The sequence below is a fragment of the Chironomus tepperi genome, unplaced genomic scaffold, assembly GCF_022539635.2.
Source record: "Chironomus tepperi strain 1889 unplaced genomic scaffold, CSIRO-AGI_Ctep_v1 contig_219, whole genome shotgun sequence".
NCBI lineage: Eukaryota > Metazoa > Arthropoda > Insecta > Diptera > Chironomidae > Chironomus > Chironomus tepperi.
This window is the reverse complement of record NW_027226341.1, coordinates 820914-840249: the sequence shown is the minus strand read 5'-3', so window position 1 is coordinate 840249 and position 19336 is coordinate 820914. Positions and strand designations below refer to the sequence as shown.

Sequence of the window (19336 nt, the reverse complement as noted above, 5' to 3'; positions counted from 1 at the left end):
CAAAAAGATGAAAATAGAAAATATAATGGAAACTTTTTTATTTACTTTTTTTACAAATTGATTTTTTCCCTTTTTCAGCTCCTCCTTTACATTTTTTTATCAAAGTTTGTTTCTATTAAGACGAACATACGCTATAGAAACTTTAATGTCGTGAAGAGATTTGAAGAGTTAAGTTTCTTCACGGTAGGATTGAAAATTTTTCATCCCATTCAGCAGTTTTTGATACTTAATCTTTATTATAAAGTACTTATCCTAATTTTCATGGATTTTTCTTTTTGAATATTTATGTGGATACACCTATCAAATATAAACTGTACTGACTAATCGAACTAACGATAGAATTTATTTCACCTCCTTTAAATCTAAGATCTTTGTTCACTTACATATTTATTCTTATTCATACACTTCTAAAGCTCCGTTTAAATTTTATTTTTATCACCTTCATTGTTTGCTTATTGCCATTGTTAATGCTGAAAACCGCTTACTACTGTACTGCATTGTCTCAATGGATCATATATTTCCGACAATATAAATTTGTATAGCCATAAATTTTGCTGCTGTTGTTACCATTTTGTTTGCAGCATTGGCTCCTTATGGCACTCAAGGAAGTTTTGCGTTAAACTTTTAATGGTTCTTTTATAAGTCACTTATTCACGTCTACTCCCATCCTCATCTTTTCCTTTTTGTTGACATCAAGAACTTTATGACTTTTCACCTATTTTATTTTATAACGATTAACGATTGACCCAAGTTCACAATTGTTTTTTTTTTTTTTTAACAAAGCCGCATCACATGTGCTTAAATGTAAATGATTAAAGATGTTGATTTGACATCTTTGAATTGGTAATTTTTTCAATAATTTTGTTTACTTATTGGTTCCCATTGCTTTATTTTTTATGAAAAAGGTCACGTTTTAGGAATTTTATTTTAAAATGTACATACAGTAGAATTCTTAGAAAATTTTAAATCACATTTCTAGGAACGTAGCAAGTTAACGGCTCCTTGCTATTTTTTTTTTATTATATAAATCTTTTTATTTATTTGGACAAGTTAGAAGAATTGCTAGGGAAAAAAGCATTTATCAATTAAGCATAAACGAAGTCTTTCTCCAAAACGAGCAAAAGATCGAAGAAAATCTATTGTTTAAATTTCGTTACAGGGGGGACGTACATAGCAAGAGAACGACCGCCTTGTATTTAGCTGTGTGGGATAAAAAAAAGACACCAGTAACTTTTCTAAAAACTCCTGAACAATTAAAAAAAATTTGATTTAATCGAAAATAACGATGGAAAAAGAATAGATTTTACTATAAAGGGACAACGAGACGAAATTTACAACATTGTATTGCAAATATATTTTTATTTTTAGTAGTTTAAAAAGAAAAATAAGAACATTAAGCGCAAAATTTCATCTTCATCATCATCATCATGCCTTCAAATAATTGAATTGGAAGTAATTGAATTTGTAATTAAAATTGTTTTTGAAAGAATTTTATTAAATGCTATAAAAGAAGATGTGATGTGCTTGTACCGTAAAAATTTACCTCTCTTCCAAGCGATGCTTTCAAAATTCACCATTACTCTCTGCTTTTAGCCTCAAATGTCTCATGAGTAAATGAAATGCTGATGTGAAAAGTGAAATGCTTAACACGATGTTTCTTTGCTAATTTAATTTATCGCTTGCTTTCACGCTGATTCCAAACGTAATGGATGCGTCAATGTCATCCAATGATTTTTTTTTTCATCTTTAGATATTTCGTCTGAATACTTTCTGCTCATTCTCTATATCAACTTGGTATCAACTTTGTTATGTTTATTTAAACTTCAAAAATATCAGATTTGTGTTTTTATCAAAAAGCTTTTCTGATGTTAATAAATGCTCAGTACATATCAACCCTCATACCTAAATAGTATCTTTATACCAACATACGTAGAAGAACAATATACTGTAAATAAATTAAAATATTTAACCAACAAAACAATTTTAAATTTTACCTAGCTGTAGAAGAAATTGTAACATCAATATATAGTAATAAAACATCAATTTGTTTCTCGTCAATGCCAATACTTTGATTTTTATTTTTTTGCATTTCCTTTTGTCTGCAGTTTTTCCACACATGTTTTCCAACTTTAAGCATTACATTTGTTATTTTGTTTTGTTCATTGGTCTTAATTCTTCATTATACAAATGAAGCTCTTGTAAACTTATATTTTTAATAAGGAGATCAAAATTTTATTGATTTTGAACATAGAGATCATTAAAAATTCTTTTAACGTCTCTATTATCAGTAAAGTCACATATTTTTAGTTCTTCTCTATTAGTCTCGGTAACATGAGATAAGATTGAGAAACTTTTTCCATCGATGTCAATGAATGTCAACTAAGGAAAGTTTTTAATTCCAATATTTAAGAGTAGAAACAAGATAGATAGAAGAATTGTCATATGCAACGCAATGATATATTTAAAAAATTATGGTCGTCCAAATGAATTTCATTGAAATGATTAATTATTCCGATCACATTTGTTTCTATCTGATTTCACCAAACTTCTACTAAAATATATGGAATTTTATCTTTCCATAGCTCGTTACTTTCCTCTTAACGGACAGTTTTACAATGAGTAAGAGAAGAACCAATTACATTTTGTAGCAAAATAATCTCAGATATATACTTTTATTAAACTTTATTCTTGGAATATTTTTTTTTAAATCAGTATTTATCTTAAATTATTCTACTGTTGTGCAAAAGATTTTTTTTTTTCTATTTATTTATTTATCTTTTAATTTTTAAAGGATTCAGTCTAATAGTTTTCGTACACATGTGGAAATAAATTCATATTTCACTCATTTATTTAATAATAAAATCACAACTCTGAATTTTGCTTGAACTTTTTAAGTACAATAATAAACAAAATGAATTAGGGCTGCGAGCTAAAGAAATTGTCAATATTGAAGAGAAAAAATATGTAAATTAAATTTAGAAGAATGGGGGGAATAAAATCTGCTCGAAAAGATACTAAGATTTTCATTTTTATTTAATTTTGCAATAAACTCAATATAATCTAAAGAATGTTCAAGCTAGAAAATTAAAAGTTGTGATATTATTAGCAAATTGATTCTCTTAAGCCAGTCTTTACTTCTTTATCTTTACCCAAATCAAAATTTTTTCTTCCCGTTCTCATAGTACTTGATTTATTTTTATGAATATATGAAAATCCTTCAACCAGGGCAATTTATTTTTATTATATTCAAATCTCAAATAACAGTTTTGACTTTTAAGCTTTTTGAAACCATGAAAATTCGTTTTATTCTAACTGCCAATTTTAAAATGCTTAAGGATATAAAGACATTCCTCTTTGCCTTTATGAAAAAAGTTATTCTGATTATGTAGAATAAGTGGCTTTTTAGAAAACGATCTAGTTTATATCACATCATTCCAAAATAATGAAGAAAGGAATTTTCATTGTGAGAAGAAAGAAAAATATTAAACCACACTTTATTGCTTATTTGTTTCAAATTAAATGGATCGGAAAGTGGTTGTAATGGGCGATAAAGATTTTTTTTACTAAAACTTCAATTTGAAATGTGAATAAAAAATTTGGAATGGTTAAGGGATTTTCCGTTTCTTGATTACATTTGTTCTTTATCTCTTCTTTTCTTCATATTGGAATTTTCCAAACGATTGTTATTTTTAAGTAAGTAAGTATCTTAATTCACTTACGTCATACTAAATTATTTTCTTTCTTTATTTCCTTTAATTTCTCAAACGGAAATATAAAGAATATCTGTAGAAAAAAAAAAATCCAGTCATATTCATAATGATGTTCGTAGATTAAAAAATAATACATAAATGAAAAGGATCGACTTTTCTTCCATCAGTGAAATACGAAGATAAAATTTACAAACTTAATTTTAATGTTTTTTTATTACTTTTTCATGATGAGATATTTTCTTCATAAAAGTAATGCAATAAATTATTACTGATTTATTGTGCTTTCTGTTTTACGATACTCAATTTGTCTATGATTCACAATGTAAATACAAGCTTTGGAGACTACAATGAATTTCATAAAATAAGGAAAGAGCAATTTTGTGACTTAGGAAAGCTTTAACAATTGTTCTTCCGATTGTAATTTAAAATTAAAATTGCATTTTTTAAATGCTTCTTCTTAAAGAAAATTTATAAATTTTTCTAATGTACAAGAATATTTTCCTGTTTAGACTATGATTTCCGATTTCTGAAGAAATAAATAGAAATTAAAGGAACAGATCAAAATTGACTAATTACACGGATGCATGTTTGCAATCATAGATTTAATATTGGGAGTTTTAATAAAATGTAAATTATAATTTATTTGCGTTTAATATGAACGTCATCCAACGAAAGTTTGAATGAACAGTACAGAAGCAGCGAAAAATTATGCAACTATACTTCGGCTATAAGGAAAAATTTTGGTATGAGAGATAATAAGAAAAGTTTTTCTCTTTTTTATTCTCCATCTTTTTATGAAATAATAACTTTTGGCATTAAGAAAGCTAAATACGTAGCCATTTATGTCCGTTAATTTGGTTGGAAAGTATAATTGAAGCTAAATTAAGATGAAGTAGAAAATTATGTTACCAGCAGCAATAGTTAGTTTTTCAAGAAAGGAAAAAAGAGGAAAAAAAATAAAATAAAAATAGAAGAGACGCGAATACAAGAAGTAGGAGGATATGAAAAGATAGGAAAGGAAAAAAATTTAATTATAATGAAAGATATATCGCCATCGTTTGGATAAGGAAAAAAATTAAAATGAAACAAAAGAGATGAAAATTATTGTTAAAAATGAAAAAGTTAAGGAAACCGGAGGGAATGAAACTATAAGAAGGAATGGAAAATAGAAACGTTGGAAATAATGTTCTAACTAAAGAACCGACGACAAGGAAAAGGAGTATTTAAAAAAAATTCTTTTTATCAAAACAGTAATAAAGGCGATGAGTTGAGTTTCTTACTCCTTTCAAGAGCATTTTACTTCAATCGACACACGTAAAAAACAGAGCTTTTTGCATCACAAGCAGCTTTAGGGTATATTTTAATGTCGCATGAATTTTACTTTTTTACACTTTTGATCTTCAAGTATGGTAATGAAGCAAATAATTAATTTTCTTACTCATAAAATATGTGAACAAAAAAAAAAAATATTTGTTTTTAAAATTTATTAAGATTTTTCCCTTTAACTTGTACCCTTGTTTAGTTTAGAAAGCTGCTTAAAATTTCATTTCTTTTCTGCCTTTAGAAATGTTTAATTATGACTAATTCTGACTTTACGTGTATCTCTCAAAGTTAGTTGTTGTTTTGGTGTTATTTGTTCTCAAAAATTAAAAATACATTTTCATAACATTCGAATATTACTAATTCCATAGAAAAATATTCGATTAATGATTAATTTTTAATTAATTATTAATCCATTCAATAAGAAAGATGTGTTTTCTGTTAGAATATATGAATCAAGATATAAGGTAATGAACAAAAAATGTATTTTAAACTATCGAGAAATTGGCAGAAAAATTCTTGGGTGTTGTTTTTCAAGATTTCATATGGAAAAATCTTTGCTTTTAAACCGTTTCGTTTTTAAAGTTATTTATTTCATGCTTACGGTTAAAAAAAGATAATAAAAAAATTACAAAAGAACTATTAGATGCCATTATTGATATGAATGATGAAAACAATTTAGCATAATCAAAATTGAAAGAAAATTGGAACTTTTAAACTTTTTCAGATGAACTTATGCATAAATATATATATCTCGTTGAAATACTAAAAATTGTTTGACATTTTATTACGTGAGGAAGTAAAGTTGATATTGATGCACTATTATGAAGTACCCTTTTAGATTTTTTGCGGAATATATCAAAACATTTTTTCACTCAGCGTAATGCATAAAATGAATCTTATAGCGGAAATAAATCAAATCAAAAAGGAGGAAATAAAATAAAAGAAAATAAAACGTGAATAAGACACTTGAGAAGCTTATATCGATTTCGCCACGTTCTCACTACTAAATTGGTTGCTTCTTTTGACTTCTCTCGTTCGCTCTTCCTTCGTTCGTTCTGCAATTTATGGTTAAATTATGCGGAAAAATGCAATAAAAAATTTTCTCGCAATACCGACTTTACGATTCCTTGAATTCCCATTTCAATTTTCTCATTCGACAATCAGCAGCCACAATATCAAGTGGCTTTCGCTCTTTAGTTCCAAAATATGTATTATAAGAATAAATTTATCCATCTATCTGCGGCAAACATAGGAATGAATAAAGAAGGAAAAGCGATGATGGCGTGCAAGTGACTCTGAATTCTTTTTCCAGTCATTAATTTCACAAAAATCATCTACTTAAAATGCCATTTTCAAAACCTTGTAAAGTGCTATACAAAAAATCACAAGAACTATCATGATACATATTTTTAGTAGATGGGAAAAAGCAAAAAGGAAATGGAGCATCATCAACATCAATGGTTATAATAGTAATGACAGTATTGTAAAAACCAATGACGATGCTCTAAGTGTAGTTAGTTAGCTCTTCAGAATCATTTGCTTTACCTTTCATTTCGTACGAGTGAATTTTTCTGACGTTTTCCAGACACTCAATGTCAAGAATGAAAGCTTCCTCCTTTTTTATAAGCACATTAATTTATCTTTTGAATGATTAATCATTTTAGCATTATCTATCAATAATGACATCTTTTCGTATAAGACAAAAGAACTTTTTGTATATTGCAGGTACTTTTGTAGATTTTTATTAGAATCACTGTTATCATTGTTGATTCTATTAGAAACACAGAATTATCGTAAAAGGAATTCAATTAAATTTAAATAGATACGATTTTCAATTGATTTCGATGGAAATTATTCGCTCATTTTATCGTTTTGTATCTACCCAATCACATAATCTCCCGTTATTATTTACTTTTCTTTTATCAATGATAGCATTATGATAACATAATTCCTGTACATAAGACGATAACTGTGTTTCTAGGATTTTAATTTTATTTCCAAAAACATTCAAAATGAAAGTTATAAAAATTTTATTATCATGATTCTACGAGGTGATAAAATGAGAAATGAAAATTTTGAAATATAATAAGCCCTTATCACTTACACTGTTGATTTTGTAAATTTGTAGCATTACTTTCAATTATATGGTAATTTTTTGTAAAAAATTAATTAAAAGTAATACAAAAAGTTACATCGTGTACGTAGTGTAAAAATTTATTACTTTCATTTAAAACTATATTTGTGATCAAAATTCAGATGATGAAGGAAATGAAGTATGATGATCTACAATCAAGTAAATCAATAGTTTATTATATTTTAAACTCTGATCTTAAAACGAGTTGTTAAATATTCAATATCATGGTTAAATGGCACACTATTTGTTTCGGCGAAATTTGTCAAGTTTTTCATTTTTTTGTGCTGTGTTATGTACGAATCGTGATTTACAATGGTCCGTAATTTCATTTAACCATTTACTCATCTTACAAAGTTGTAAATGAGTATAAAATAATACATTTTTCCGAAGATCTTTTGGAAAAATTGAAAAAAAAAAATAATTATTATTCACTTGGAAAAATCAAGCGAATTCTTTTAATATTTAAAGGAAAAATTAAACGCCTTCTATTCTTCGCCTTTAAATGGATCGTCTAAGTTTTTAAATTATTTTATTTTTAAATACTAAATTTAGATAATTTTGTAGTGAATTACTGTTTCTTTCTTATTTAATAAATAAAAACTAATTTAAAGGCAGAAAAATGGCGAATACGTCTTCCTTTATGTAGTAACTCAAGGGATTTTTTTTTTTTTGAAGATGTTAGTTTTCTATTTTTTGTGTCGCTCATGAAGATTCTAGTTGGCAATAAGTTTATAAAAATGACTTATACATAGAGAAGTACATATTCAAAGTTAAATGATTTCATTTGTACAGTTTACTAAAGTTATGTACTACCCACGCAAAAGTTCAAGCCTAATTGGCCTGTCATAAACTTTCTATGCTTTTGTTGATTTAGTCAAAAAAGGAAAACACATTATATTACAGGATTGCGGCAACACTTGATTTGAAAATCCCGATCTTTTTTTTCTAAGTGTGTTTTTAGAATCTTTCTTAACTTTTATCTTTTTGACAATAAATTTTCGTTTTTTGTTTTTTTTGTTAAATTAGCTTATGTTCTTTTTATACAGGAAGAAAATGATAAAAGTTTGGGGCTTGATAGCAAGTAACATTTAAATGTCATTTATGATAAAACATTTTGAATTATGAACATTTATTTTTTGCCATTCATATTATATTTACTATGTATGACGCATTATTGTGCTCTTATTCTAGTATTTTCCTTATTACCAAACCCCATCATTTACATGAGAAAACATACGAACAGAAATTTATTCAATTTTTTCGGTGCAGAAATTATTTTTGTTGATCCGAGACCTAGTTTGCTGATCTTGCATATATCATTTTTTTATTATTTTAATTATTCAATTTTTTAATGATTAAATTCAAGAATTTTACGATATGTGATCCGTCAAAATAATTTTTTTTTTTCTTTTTAAAAACTCACATTAATGTTCATAATAATAAAAGAAGAAAAACATTTTCTGATAATGAATTTATTTGAAAATTTTCATGTCTCGGAACTTTCTGCTTTTTGTTTTTTATAAAAAAAAAAATAAGAATTGAAATAATGTTTTCGAAATCATGACCTTTTCGAAGACCCTGTACATTGTTAATTTCCGCAGATTGAAGCCATTGAACGTTATTTATAATGTTGCGTGCACTGTTCGGCTTCGTCATCATGAAGTAAATTCTTTCGTTTATTTTTTTTTTTTTACTTTTTTGCAGAATTTTTCTGCCTTCTATTTTTTCCTTAAATACAATTCTAAGAATTTTTCCTCTTTTTAATCGTTACAAAATTTTCATCGCATTTATTATTTCAACAAATTTAGTTGTTTGAATATTCATTAGTTATTGTTTCAAATAATTCAGTTTTTTCGTTTAACAGTTTTGAGGGAAAGAATAAGATAACATTGAAATATTGACCGATGATGGAATGAGACATGAAAGATCTCTAATCTTTACAAGTCATGAGTTATCTATTAAATTTTCTTTCTTTAATTAAATCCAAAAAAATATATATATATGTATGAAGACAGCAAAATTAAATTTTTGTAATGATGAAATCTTGGGAGATAAAAGGAATTTAAAATCAACAAAAAAAATATTTTAAAAGTATTTTTTTAAAATCATAGTTTTCAAGGAGACAAATTTCATTCAGTAGGGCTTTTAGGATCATTAAAACATAATAAATTATGATTTTTGCTCTTCAAAAGTAATAAATCAAGATGAGTCATCTTTCATTCCATCACAAAATGTAATAAAAGTGGTTTTTTTTGTATGTGTAAAATATCGAAATCAGAAAAATGAAATAATATTGAAAGTGCCATTTATGATGGCTTCGACTTCTTACTTGTTTGAATTGGGATCTTCTTGATCATCGGTCTTTGAAGCAACATATAAAGCAGGATCTATGACCTTCGGGATTGGTTTGATTTCAGTTCCCAATTCTTTTTCAATGCGATGAAGATCATATCGATCTTCGTACGTGATTAGATTGATGGCAATTCCTGTAATACAATAAACATTTTAAGAGATAAAACTTTTTTTAAAAAAAATGCATTGAACTCACCCAAATGTCCGAAACGACCCGAACGACCAATTCGGTGTAAATAAGTCTCAGCCATTTTTGGAAAATCAAAATTAATAACAACATTCACAGCCTGTACATCAATACCACGTGTAAAAAGATCCGAGCATACCAAGTTGCGACATAAACCGGAACGGAAATCGTGAAAAACACGATTACGATGAACTTGAGCCATTTTTGCATGAATATAGTAGCAGCAATAACCCAATTCAGTTATTTTCTTTGCCAACAATTCGACGCGTTGTGTCGAGTTACAGAAAATGATGGATTGATTGATTTGGAGTTTACTGAAGAGTGTATTTAAACAGTGAACCTTTTGGCGCTCTTGAACGAATGCATAATATTGAGTGACACCTTTAAGTGTTAATTCCTCCATCAAATTAATTTCATATGGATTACGCAAATGCTTGTCCATAAACTGTTTAACTGTCAACGGGAATGTGGCCGAGAAGAGCAAAATTTGGCGTTCTCTTGGGAGCTTCATGATGACATGATCCAGCATGCCCTTAAAATCTTGAGATAATAATTTATCGGCCTCATCAAGCACAAGTATTTTACAGTTACTCATAATAGCGACTTCCTTATCCATCAAATCGAGAATACGTCCTGGTGTGGCAATAATGACTTGCACTTTTTGATATAATCTCATAATATCATCCTTTAAATTTGTTCCACCTGTTGTTACCATAACTTTTATGTCCAAATGCTTAGCTAGTTCAATACAAATTTGTGAAGTTTGTAGTGCCAATTCTCTAGTCGGTACGATAACTAATGCTTGAATGCAATCACGTTTTTCGTCAACTTGCTCCAATATCGGAATACAATAAGCTCCCGTTTTTCCTGTGCCGTTTTTGGCACGAGCTAAAATATCCTTTCCGCCAAGTGCTATTGGAATCGCTGCTTCCTGAATTGGAGATGGTTTTTCCCAGCCCATTTCGAAAACACCCATTAGCAATTCTCTTTTCACACAAAACTCTTCAAATTCATTGCCACGCGTATCCGTTACATCCTAAAAGTAATGGAAATGATTTAATGGATTTATCGAATTATGTTGCATTACTCAATAAATTTATACATACACTAGTCTTAATTCTATTATCTTTGGGTGGTATCTGTAATTTTGCTTTCCATCCAGGCTCCATACGTTCGCTAAAATTATACAAAAAATAGAAGTCGTTATTTTTTGGCTTTAAAAGCTTATCATATTTTTTCCATGTATACCTTTGACTAAAATGATTGTTACTATTCATTGTTTCAGTCATCATTTTGCTGTTAGATGTTTGGTTATTTTTCGATTGAAATTTCTGATTCTTATGCATATAAATTGATTTTTTTTTTCACTATCAGTTATACTTTTGTTTTGTATATTATATTTTCTTTTGTTTATTTTTATCGATATTTCTACTTTCAAGTCTCACTTTTAAACCTAAGTGTATTTACATTTATTTAAAAAACACCTTAGCACGTTCTAAAATCTTTGTAATTTATGTTAAGTTTTTTTTTTCTTTTCAGCACTAATTAATTTTTACAAATTTTATCCCAAATTGTTCTTTCTCTTCGATAATCACTAGTTTTATTTTTGTTTTTAAACTATTTATATGTATTGTGCTCACACACACATCTTTATTTTGCACAATAAGAGTTTCACTTTTTCCCTCAATTCATTTATTCATAAATTCACAGTGGATATTTCTTTTTTAATTCTCTTTTAGCTTCCAAATTTATACGTTTTTCCAAAAGTTTAGGTATATTTTTCTTTCTGAAAATAGAAAATTTAACAAAAATCTATTAAAAATTTTATCGTTGTATATTTTTGTACATAAGAGGATTCACAACGAATTAGGACAATGAAAATATTTTGATGATATAAAGCATAACCTCTAATTTACGATGTAATCCTTTTATTAAATGGACAATTAAACTATTGAAAAATATTTATCATTAATTTATCTTATCCTTTCATAATTCTCAAAAAAAAACTATACAAAATGAGGAAAAAGTAACCGAACCAATAACTTTGTGATTTAACTTTCGAATAATGCCAAGCGTCGCCATTGTTTCGTAAAAAAAATTATGATGATTTTACACAATTTTTCAAACTTCCTACTAAATTTAAGTGAATTATTGCACTTTTAGAATAAAACAGTTAAATTCATGAATTGATTTAATTATTTTCATTATCTTATTCATAATCTTTGGATTCTAACGAATACAAAGCCGAGCACATTGAAAAATTTTCAAACTGTACTTAATTATCTTTTTTTCATCATTTTACTATAATACTCATGTTCTACACTAACTTGCGATACTTTCTAGCATAATTTTATTAATTATACTCACTTTTAATCGAGTTTTTTCCTTGAAAAAATATTTTTTTAATCTTTTCGCTTTGAGCTTGATACTCCAATTGAGTAATTTTTTTACGAAAATCCTATTTCTGCAGGGATCATCCTATGTCAATTTTTTGTTTTAAAATTCATTCCTAACAGAAATTTAATCAATTTGAATGTTGTGAGAAAAAGTTAATTCTAAATTTTGAGTAAATAGAGTCATTTAAGGTTCTCCTTTTGTTAAAAAATATCAAGAAAGGTATTTATTTCCAAATATTATCAAAATCAATAAATTTAATTAGATATTTAACTTTAAATTTGATTAAATTGCTTTTATTTATTTGTTTTTGCGGTTCGTTGTAAACATTTTAGACAATGAAGAGAAAGCAATCAAGTATTCTAAATATGCTCAAGAAAAAAAAGCCTAATCATGAAGTGAATAACAATAGCATAGAAATCACTCCTTATCTATGTCATTCTAATAATCTAAATCAGGAAACAAATTATACAGTTTCGATAATGGCTAAAATTTACTTCCGAGATCATTCAAATATCAACGAAATTCTTGATAGATATCTAGAAAGAGAGAAAATTACAAATGTCAATAAGGACAACTACTTAGCTTCAATTATTCGTTTTGTAATTTCATATCAACGTATGCGTCGTGATTATCCATTCAATATGTTTAAATTCGAATCTGATTACCATGAAAGTGTTGGAAAGTACTTGTTAAGGCACTATGAAATCAAATCAAATGAAGATTTACAAAAAGCAAATGTTTTCCTAGTTCAAAATAATATTATGCATTGCCAAGTATCGCTGAACATCAACAATAAGTTCCGAAATGATGAACAAGAATACATAAATCGAAAACAAAAAAAAGTAGGTTTTCAAAATTTGAAGCCATTTCTGCGCATTGGAACTGATCATGCTTTGAGGATATACAATCAGGAGCATAATCTTTTTAAAAAATACCACATTGATGATATAAGTTTCGAAGAAATGTGCGAAATTTCAACGATAGAACGAATGACTAGAAGAAACATGGCAAAGGAAGAAATTGATGAATCTGAATTTGACAATTGTGTTCAAAGTGTATTTAAAGCATTTAAAGTTAACAGAGGCTTAGCAATTACATCTGAAGGATTTTATATATTTCCTCAATATTTGTTGATCATAAATAATTTGACACCAGAACAAGAACTAATAGTAACTGAGCGAATGGATCGTTTTTATGCTTATACGAATGCCAAAGATCTTTTAGCCATTAATAAGAAAAATATTCATTTGAGCAACGAAAGTGCAGATCCTGTAATCAATCGAAAGGAACGAAGAAAGCTATTTTATCTAAAATATATTCGTCTCGTTGATAAAAAGCAGCCTCCATTTAATAATTTACTGTGGATTAAAAATGAAGAAGCCCCAAATGATAATCATTTAGAAAGTGAACCTGGCGTTAGTAATTCGAACGTATGGAAGAAAAAAACTGTTATAGAGAAAAATGACACTGCTCAGCCACACCAAAAAGATGATGCAGTGAAAACAAATTATCGGAATGAGATAGAAAATGCAAACAAAGAGCATCGATTGGCCAGAAATCCAAAAGACTATTTATCTGCCCAAATATCTGGATCTAAATATGCCGAAATCATTTTCTTTTTGATGAATGACCCTGTAGTTGTTGAGGAACTTAAAAAGGAAATTGTTCAAGATTCAATTTGTTCCAAAATGTGGGTAAAGAATTCCAGAGTGATTTTATGGAACTGTATTCATTTCAACTTAGAAGATAAAAATGAACATTTCCTGGATTTGATTAAATCCTCTAGTAAAAGCCGAGAACAACTTAATGAAATGTTAAAAAAGTTCAATATAGATAGTAAGTACTAATTTTGTTTCCGTGACTTTTCTTTATAATTTAAATAAAAAAAAAAATCATTGTAGTAAACATTATGCAAAGCATTGGGGAACCTATAGCCTCTTCGACACAAACTATGGATATTCCATTTGATCTCGAATCATTACGTGATGATCACCAAAATAGGCCATTTCAAAGTTGCGCCAGTTCGGATGACATTTTGGACATTAACAAAAAATCTCAAGAGCGTGAAATTAAAAATAATATAAAGCAAGAAAAAAATTCTGAAATAGTTAGCTACAATATAAATGATTCAGATGTTCAACCGGTTTCACCAAATGCAACTGAAGTTGTATCTATATCAGATGAAGAAAGTATCATTTTAGATAATAACCAAATTGTACCTGAAAACAATGGAATAGATGTCTACCAACAAAACTTGAATATAGATAGTCAAGTAAATCATGATTCGAATGATATTAATGCAAGTTTGGTAGCTGAATATAATTTGAGAGGCCACCGAGATGCAATAGAAAAAGTAACAAAAAGAAGACATCCTCGAAATCAATTAAATAAACCTAGCAGAATGCTTTATGAGTCTGATGCCACATCTCCTAATAATAATGGTAAAAATACAAATGCTGATTATAATATCGTTCAAGAATCCAATAATTTTTCTATATTCTTTAGCACACAATTAATGTTTGATTATGCATGTCACAGCACAATTCAGACGCTCTTTAATTATGCGAAAACACACAAATCATCAGTATCGTCGTCATATCAGAATGATTATAGACCATGTTTTGTTCTAGAAATACAACAAGTTATGTACATCAAAAATCACAAGTTTGAAATGTTTATTAACTTACCAGTTCTTTCATTATTTGATATCCAAATTCGGAATTCTTTTATTAAGGAAATTTTAAATTTAAATAATATAGAATGGAATCTTCTCCTTTCAAATTTAAGCTTATTAGAGAGCTATGTGTTCGTAAGAAAAAATTTTGAGTACAGTCGTTCTAAAAAAGATGAAAAATTTGAGAATGAAATTAAAAAGCATTTAGATTTATTTTTTTCATCCTTTAATAATTTTAAGAAATTTAATTATCGTCTTTCTGATGATTTAAGTCACATTGAATGTATTAGTTGTAATGTAATCATAAACTCCAAAAATATAACGAAAAGTGTTATGCCTTCAATATTAAAAAAAATAAAGCGCTTAAAATAACAGGCTCACTTGTTGCTTTTGCGAAACAGAACTGTAAACTGATTCTTTGAAATGATATTGTTAATTATTATTTGTTATTAGGTATATATAAAAAAGTTGTTTCAACTTGTAAAGTTCCAAGATCCTGTTAGATGATAAAAAAAAAATAAAAAATAAAGAAAATTACACACAAATTAAAGAGGACAGCTAGTTGCTTTTTGATTCTGTTACCATTCAATTCTTTTTTTTATATAAAGAATGTGCAATTCAATTTTCGTCATATTTATATCTTTTTTTGCTATTTTGTTAACAACTAATGCTCAATCGAGATGTCAAAATGAGCCAAATGGATCGCAACTTCCAATGTCAAATAGTCGAACAACTTACTTGGTTTGTTTGAATGGTTTAGAAAACATTAGAAATTGCCCAAATGGAAGAGAATTTGATCCATTCGATAGAAGATGTTTATCTATTACGAGCATAACAGGAACAAGATCAATTTCAGCTTCTAGAACACAGACTCAAGATTTGTGCCTAAATCACCAAGATGGAGTATGAATCTAACACTTTTTATTATCTAGTAGGCTTCTATCATTTTCATTTTTAGACTTATATATCTGACCCAACAGCCGAAAACAAGTTTATTCGATGTGAAGGTGGAACAAGCTTGTCAGGCGATTGTCCATTGAATCAAAATTTCAATCCAAAAACGTCTTTGTGTGAAAATCAACCACGACCAATGCCAACTAGAGTTTCAAATTCAACAAGAGTTTTCAGATCAACTACTCCAAGATCATCCTTTCCGAATAATATCGTTCGACCAGCACCACCACGTCCATCACTTAACAATCCCTACAAATCTCCTTTAATTCAACAATCTGGAATTTCTCCATACTAAAAAAAATAAAAACTCTTAAATATTCAATTATTTAAAAAAATAAAGGATTTAATTAAAGAACGCAAGCATATATAATATTCTAATAAAATTTTACTGTGTAGGTCCAAACTTCAGTTTAATCCCCTAAATAGTTTTCTTAAATTTCTTCTTTAAGCTAGAGCTGTTGATTAATCAATTATCAGATATAAACAAAAAGTTTTGAAACCGTTAAAATTTTATTTTAATAAAAAATTTGTGCTTTTTCCTCAATGGCAATCGTAATAAGAGGTATTCAACATATTTATTAAAGTGATGCAAGCAAGTTGATATCAAAGGATTTATCCTTTTTAATTTTTTCTAAAAATTCATCAATCTTCAGGCATCTATGAGGATCACTTTCACGGATAAAGTCACTGCATTCGAGTTCACTCAAGTATTTTTTTGCAGTTGTAACAACACTTTTTGGAAGTTGGGCTATATCTGCCACTTGTATTCCGAAAGATTTGGTCATTGGTCCAGGTTTAACTTTAAAAAGCAGTGTTAATTTTTCATTTTCCACCAAAGAAGCAAGATGATAGTTCTTTACATTTGGCATAGAATCAGCGAGACTTGTAATTTCATGAAAATGTGTCGCAAAAAGCGTAAAACATTTTGTAGTCTTAGCCAGATATTCTGAAATTGACCATGCTAATCCTAAGCCTTCAAATGTAGATGTACCACGTCCAAGTTCATCAATTATGACCAGAGAATTTTTCGTAGCTGTTTTTAAAATGGAACTTGTTTCAACCATTTCCATTGCAAATGTACTTAAATTTTTCTGAATATCATCAGTTGCACCAATCCGTGCAAGAATAGAGTCGCATATAGATATCTTAGCACTTTCGCATGGCACAAACATTCCCATATGTGATAAAAGGACTGCGATTCCAATACTTCGTATGTATGTACTGAAAATGTTTTGCAATTTAATATTAATTTGAATAGATTCAAGGACATCAAATTTTTTACCTCTTTCCAGAAATATTCGAACCTGTAATAATTAAAAGTTCATTTTTATCCGCTTGTAAATCTACACTATTTGGAATGTATTGAATATCATCTTGACATTCAAGGCAAGGATGTCGCAACTCTTCAATTTGCAAAATGCGCTCACTTGCAGGATAAATTTCTGGACGTACATAACAGCCAGGAGAATTTTGAACAACGTTTGCAAGACCTAAGAACAAATCAAGTACTGCAATTATGTGGTTGAGATTCATTAAAGGAGCCGAATATCCAGCTACAATTCGGCAGATTTCTGCAACAATATTCTTTTGCTGATCTTCATACGATGCTTTTAGAACTACATATTCTTCATTTAAGCCCTTTATAAGATCTGTTGTAAAGCGCAAACCTCCACGAGCAGTATCGATAACTATGAATTTAGAATGCTTTCGCACGTTTTTGTCCTCTTTTTTTGTTGTTCTCAAATAAAATCCTAAATGTGAAACGTAGTCTAGTTTCAATGTTGATCCCATATCTAATCCTAATAACTTTGCTGAACTTTTCGTTTCTTTTGCCAGTTTATCTTCAATGCAGTCCATATTTTGCTTGATATCATTCAACTCATCATCAAATGTTGAACGAACTAAATATTCTCCTTTTTTGAGATTCTCAGCATCAATTACTTCTTCAAACATTTCTTGAATTTTCTTTAAATCCTGCATCATATCTTTTAAAGGCGAAACCATTGTAGAGTTAACAGCGTTACATTCGAGTGATCTTAAAACTTTCATAATTTCTGGCAAACGTGAAATGACACAATAAATTTTGTACACGTCGACCAGCTGAGCACGTTTTCTTGACAACTTATTAGTAAGCATTAAAACGTCTGGCATTGTATTCAAAAAATCATTATGAAGAACTGAACGAGCCTCCTGATTTTCAACAAAACATTCTAAAATGTCAAGTCGCTCCTTAATCATCTCCATATTTTTAAGAGGCTGTTTGATCCATTGACGAAGGAGTTTTTTTCCTTGATTTGTCTTACATCTATCTAAAACTCCTAATACTGATTGATTTTTGCTTGTTGCTGAACAGTAAATACTTCCAGGAACTGGAAACAAATTAAGAGCTTTGAAGGCTGCTGTATCCATATGAACAAAGCGATTCAAGTTTAGAGATTTTATCGTATATTTTCCCAAATTTGTTTCATCTTTAACGGTTTCCAAGTATTTTAATGCTGCTGCTAAACATTCCATCGCATTTTCAAGCTTAACTTCTGCAATTGAATGAATGTTATGTTGCTGACCTTTCTTGAATTTATGAATTTTCTCCAAATCTTGCAAAAATTCAGCATTCTTTTGGAAATCTGACTTTTTCAAAAGTGTCACCAAAATATTATTTCGATCCATAATATCCTTAATTTTAGAGTATTCGCCTGTAATTTTGGGTAACAATACTTCTTTCGGAGACAATATAACCATTGCTGCTTCTAACTCCATAAAAAAATCTGTATCATCGAATTCAGAAACTTGAATTGTAAACTCATCAGAATCCATTGAGCATATAGCAATTTTCTATTAATATGATCAGAAATTATTGTCATTTAAATATTAAATAAATAAATATAATTTACCTTTTGCTGATGACATGTTAAGACTTGAAGAGAAACAATTAAGTTAGAAAACACTTCAGTTGAACTCGACGAATTAGACAGCAAATTTTCAAACTGTACTAAATTTCCTGGAGATCCTTTATAAGTTTTTAAATAATCATCCTTATCCCCTTTCTTACATGTATAAACTTCAACTCTATAAAAGTGTATTAACAAGAGTTCACGAATAAGTCTCTCCATTAAATTTTTATTAAGAACTGCGTATTTTAGTTCCAATTTGCTTTCATCTGGTGCCATAATCTTTGTTATTATTGATGATTTTAATGATGTCTTTAATGCAATATCAATATCATCTCCATGAATTGAGTAATAATCGGTTCTTTCAAAAGCATGGAATACTCGAGCATCTTTAGATGTTGATTGTACTTCTTTTATATAAAATTCAATAAATTTTCTTTGCGATTTTTGATCTGTTGGCAAATCAATAGTTAGGTATTCATTAATTAATCATTTTATCATTAAATTAAAGATTAAAAATGCTAATTTGAATGAACTGAATATTTATCAACTTTTAAATATAATTATTTGGATATTTTATACAAGACTAATAGCTGTTTACTTTAATAAAATTTTAGTTTAAATTCTTACCTAAATTAAGTGCTTTTTGTACTTTTTGTGCCATAATTAAATTTTATGTATGAACTTATGTTTTGCCGCTAAAAGTGAGTGTAAACA

At 28.3% G+C, this 19336-nt stretch overlaps 4 protein-coding genes across 6 annotated transcripts; 2 read left to right on the top strand and 2 right to left on the bottom strand.

Annotated features, from left to right (window-relative positions):
- Positions 1-2043: 2043 nt before the first annotated feature.
- me31B (ATP-dependent RNA helicase me31b) lies at positions 2044-12150 on the bottom strand. Of its 2 annotated transcripts, XM_070640640.1 has the most exons (5): positions 12074-12150; positions 10955-11492; positions 10813-10882; positions 9716-10742; positions 2044-9653 (listed from the first exon to the last, which is right to left on the bottom strand). In XM_070640640.1, the coding sequence occupies exons 2-5, from the start codon at positions 11050-11052 to the stop codon at positions 9493-9495; spliced, it is 1356 nt and encodes a 451-aa protein (XP_070496741.1). In that variant the 5' UTR covers positions 11053-11492; positions 12074-12150; the 3' UTR covers positions 2044-9492. The 2 variants fall into 2 exon arrangements, with proteins under 2 accessions (XP_070496741.1, XP_070496742.1); XM_070640641.1 differs by lacking the exon at positions 12074-12150 and having other exon boundaries at positions 10955-11050.
- An 81-nt stretch (positions 12151-12231) lies between these two features.
- Positions 12232-14940, top strand: LOC139090811 (uncharacterized). Of its 2 annotated transcripts, XM_070640638.1 has the most exons (4): positions 12232-12322; positions 12436-13939; positions 14005-14544; positions 14609-14940. In XM_070640638.1, the coding sequence occupies exons 2-4, from the start codon at positions 12439-12441 to the stop codon at positions 14617-14619; spliced, it is 2052 nt and encodes a 683-aa protein (XP_070496739.1). In that variant the 5' UTR covers positions 12232-12322; positions 12436-12438; the 3' UTR covers positions 14620-14940. The 2 variants fall into 2 exon arrangements, with proteins under 2 accessions (XP_070496739.1, XP_070496740.1); XM_070640639.1 differs by lacking the exon at positions 12232-12322 and having other exon boundaries at positions 12430-13939.
- Positions 14941-15337: 397 nt separating this feature from the next.
- On the top strand, positions 15338-16091 carry LOC139090814 (uncharacterized). Its single transcript, XM_070640642.1, has 2 exons — positions 15338-15680; positions 15736-16091. The coding sequence occupies exons 1-2, from the start codon at positions 15387-15389 to the stop codon at positions 16024-16026; spliced, it is 585 nt and encodes a 194-aa protein (XP_070496743.1). The 5' UTR covers positions 15338-15386; the 3' UTR covers positions 16027-16091.
- A 2-nt stretch (positions 16092-16093) lies between these two features.
- On the bottom strand, positions 16094-19328 carry spel1 (DNA mismatch repair protein spel1). The gene is made up of 4 exons (XM_070640637.1): positions 19250-19328; positions 18623-19071; positions 17014-18563; positions 16094-16952 (listed from the first exon to the last, which is right to left on the bottom strand). The coding sequence occupies exons 1-4, from the start codon at positions 19281-19283 to the stop codon at positions 16310-16312; spliced, it is 2676 nt and encodes an 891-aa protein (XP_070496738.1). The 5' UTR covers positions 19284-19328; the 3' UTR covers positions 16094-16309.
- Between the last annotated feature and the right edge of the window lie 8 nt (positions 19329-19336).

Bases quoted from the DNA above. Each gene is read 5' to 3' on its own strand.
- spel1 (XM_070640637.1), bottom strand. From the start codon at position 19,283: ATGGCACAAAAAGTACAAAAAGCACTTAATTTAG. The intron at 18,564-18,622 runs GTAAATTATATT...TCATATTAATAG, and splicing joins TAACATGTCATCAGCAAAAG to AAAATTGCTATATGCTCAAT. The intron at 16,953-17,013 runs GTAAAAAATTTG...AAACATTTTCAG, and splicing joins TCGAATATTTCTGGAAAGAG to TACATACATACGAAGTATTG.
- LOC139090814 (XM_070640642.1), top strand. From the start codon at position 15,387: ATGTGCAATTCAATTTTCGTCATATTTATATCTTTTTTTGCTATTTTG. The intron at 15,681-15,735 runs GTATGAATCTAA...TTTCATTTTTAG, and splicing joins GCCTAAATCACCAAGATGGA to ACTTATATATCTGACCCAAC.
- LOC139090811 (XM_070640638.1), top strand. From the start codon at position 12,439: ATGAAGAGAAAGCAATCAAGTATTCTAAATATGCTCAAGAAAAAAAAG. The intron at 13,940-14,004 runs GTAAGTACTAAT...AAATCATTGTAG, and splicing joins AAAAAAGTTCAATATAGATA to TAAACATTATGCAAAGCATT.
- me31B (XM_070640640.1), bottom strand. From the start codon at position 11,052: ATGCATAAGAATCAGAAATTTCAATCGAAAAATAACCAAACATCTAAC. The intron at 10,883-10,954 runs GTATACATGGAA...GTATAATTTTAG, and splicing joins AACAATCATTTTAGTCAAAG to CGAACGTATGGAGCCTGGAT. The intron at 9,654-9,715 runs GTGAGTTCAATG...ATTGTATTACAG, and splicing joins GGGTCGTTTCGGACATTTGG to GAATTGCCATCAATCTAATC.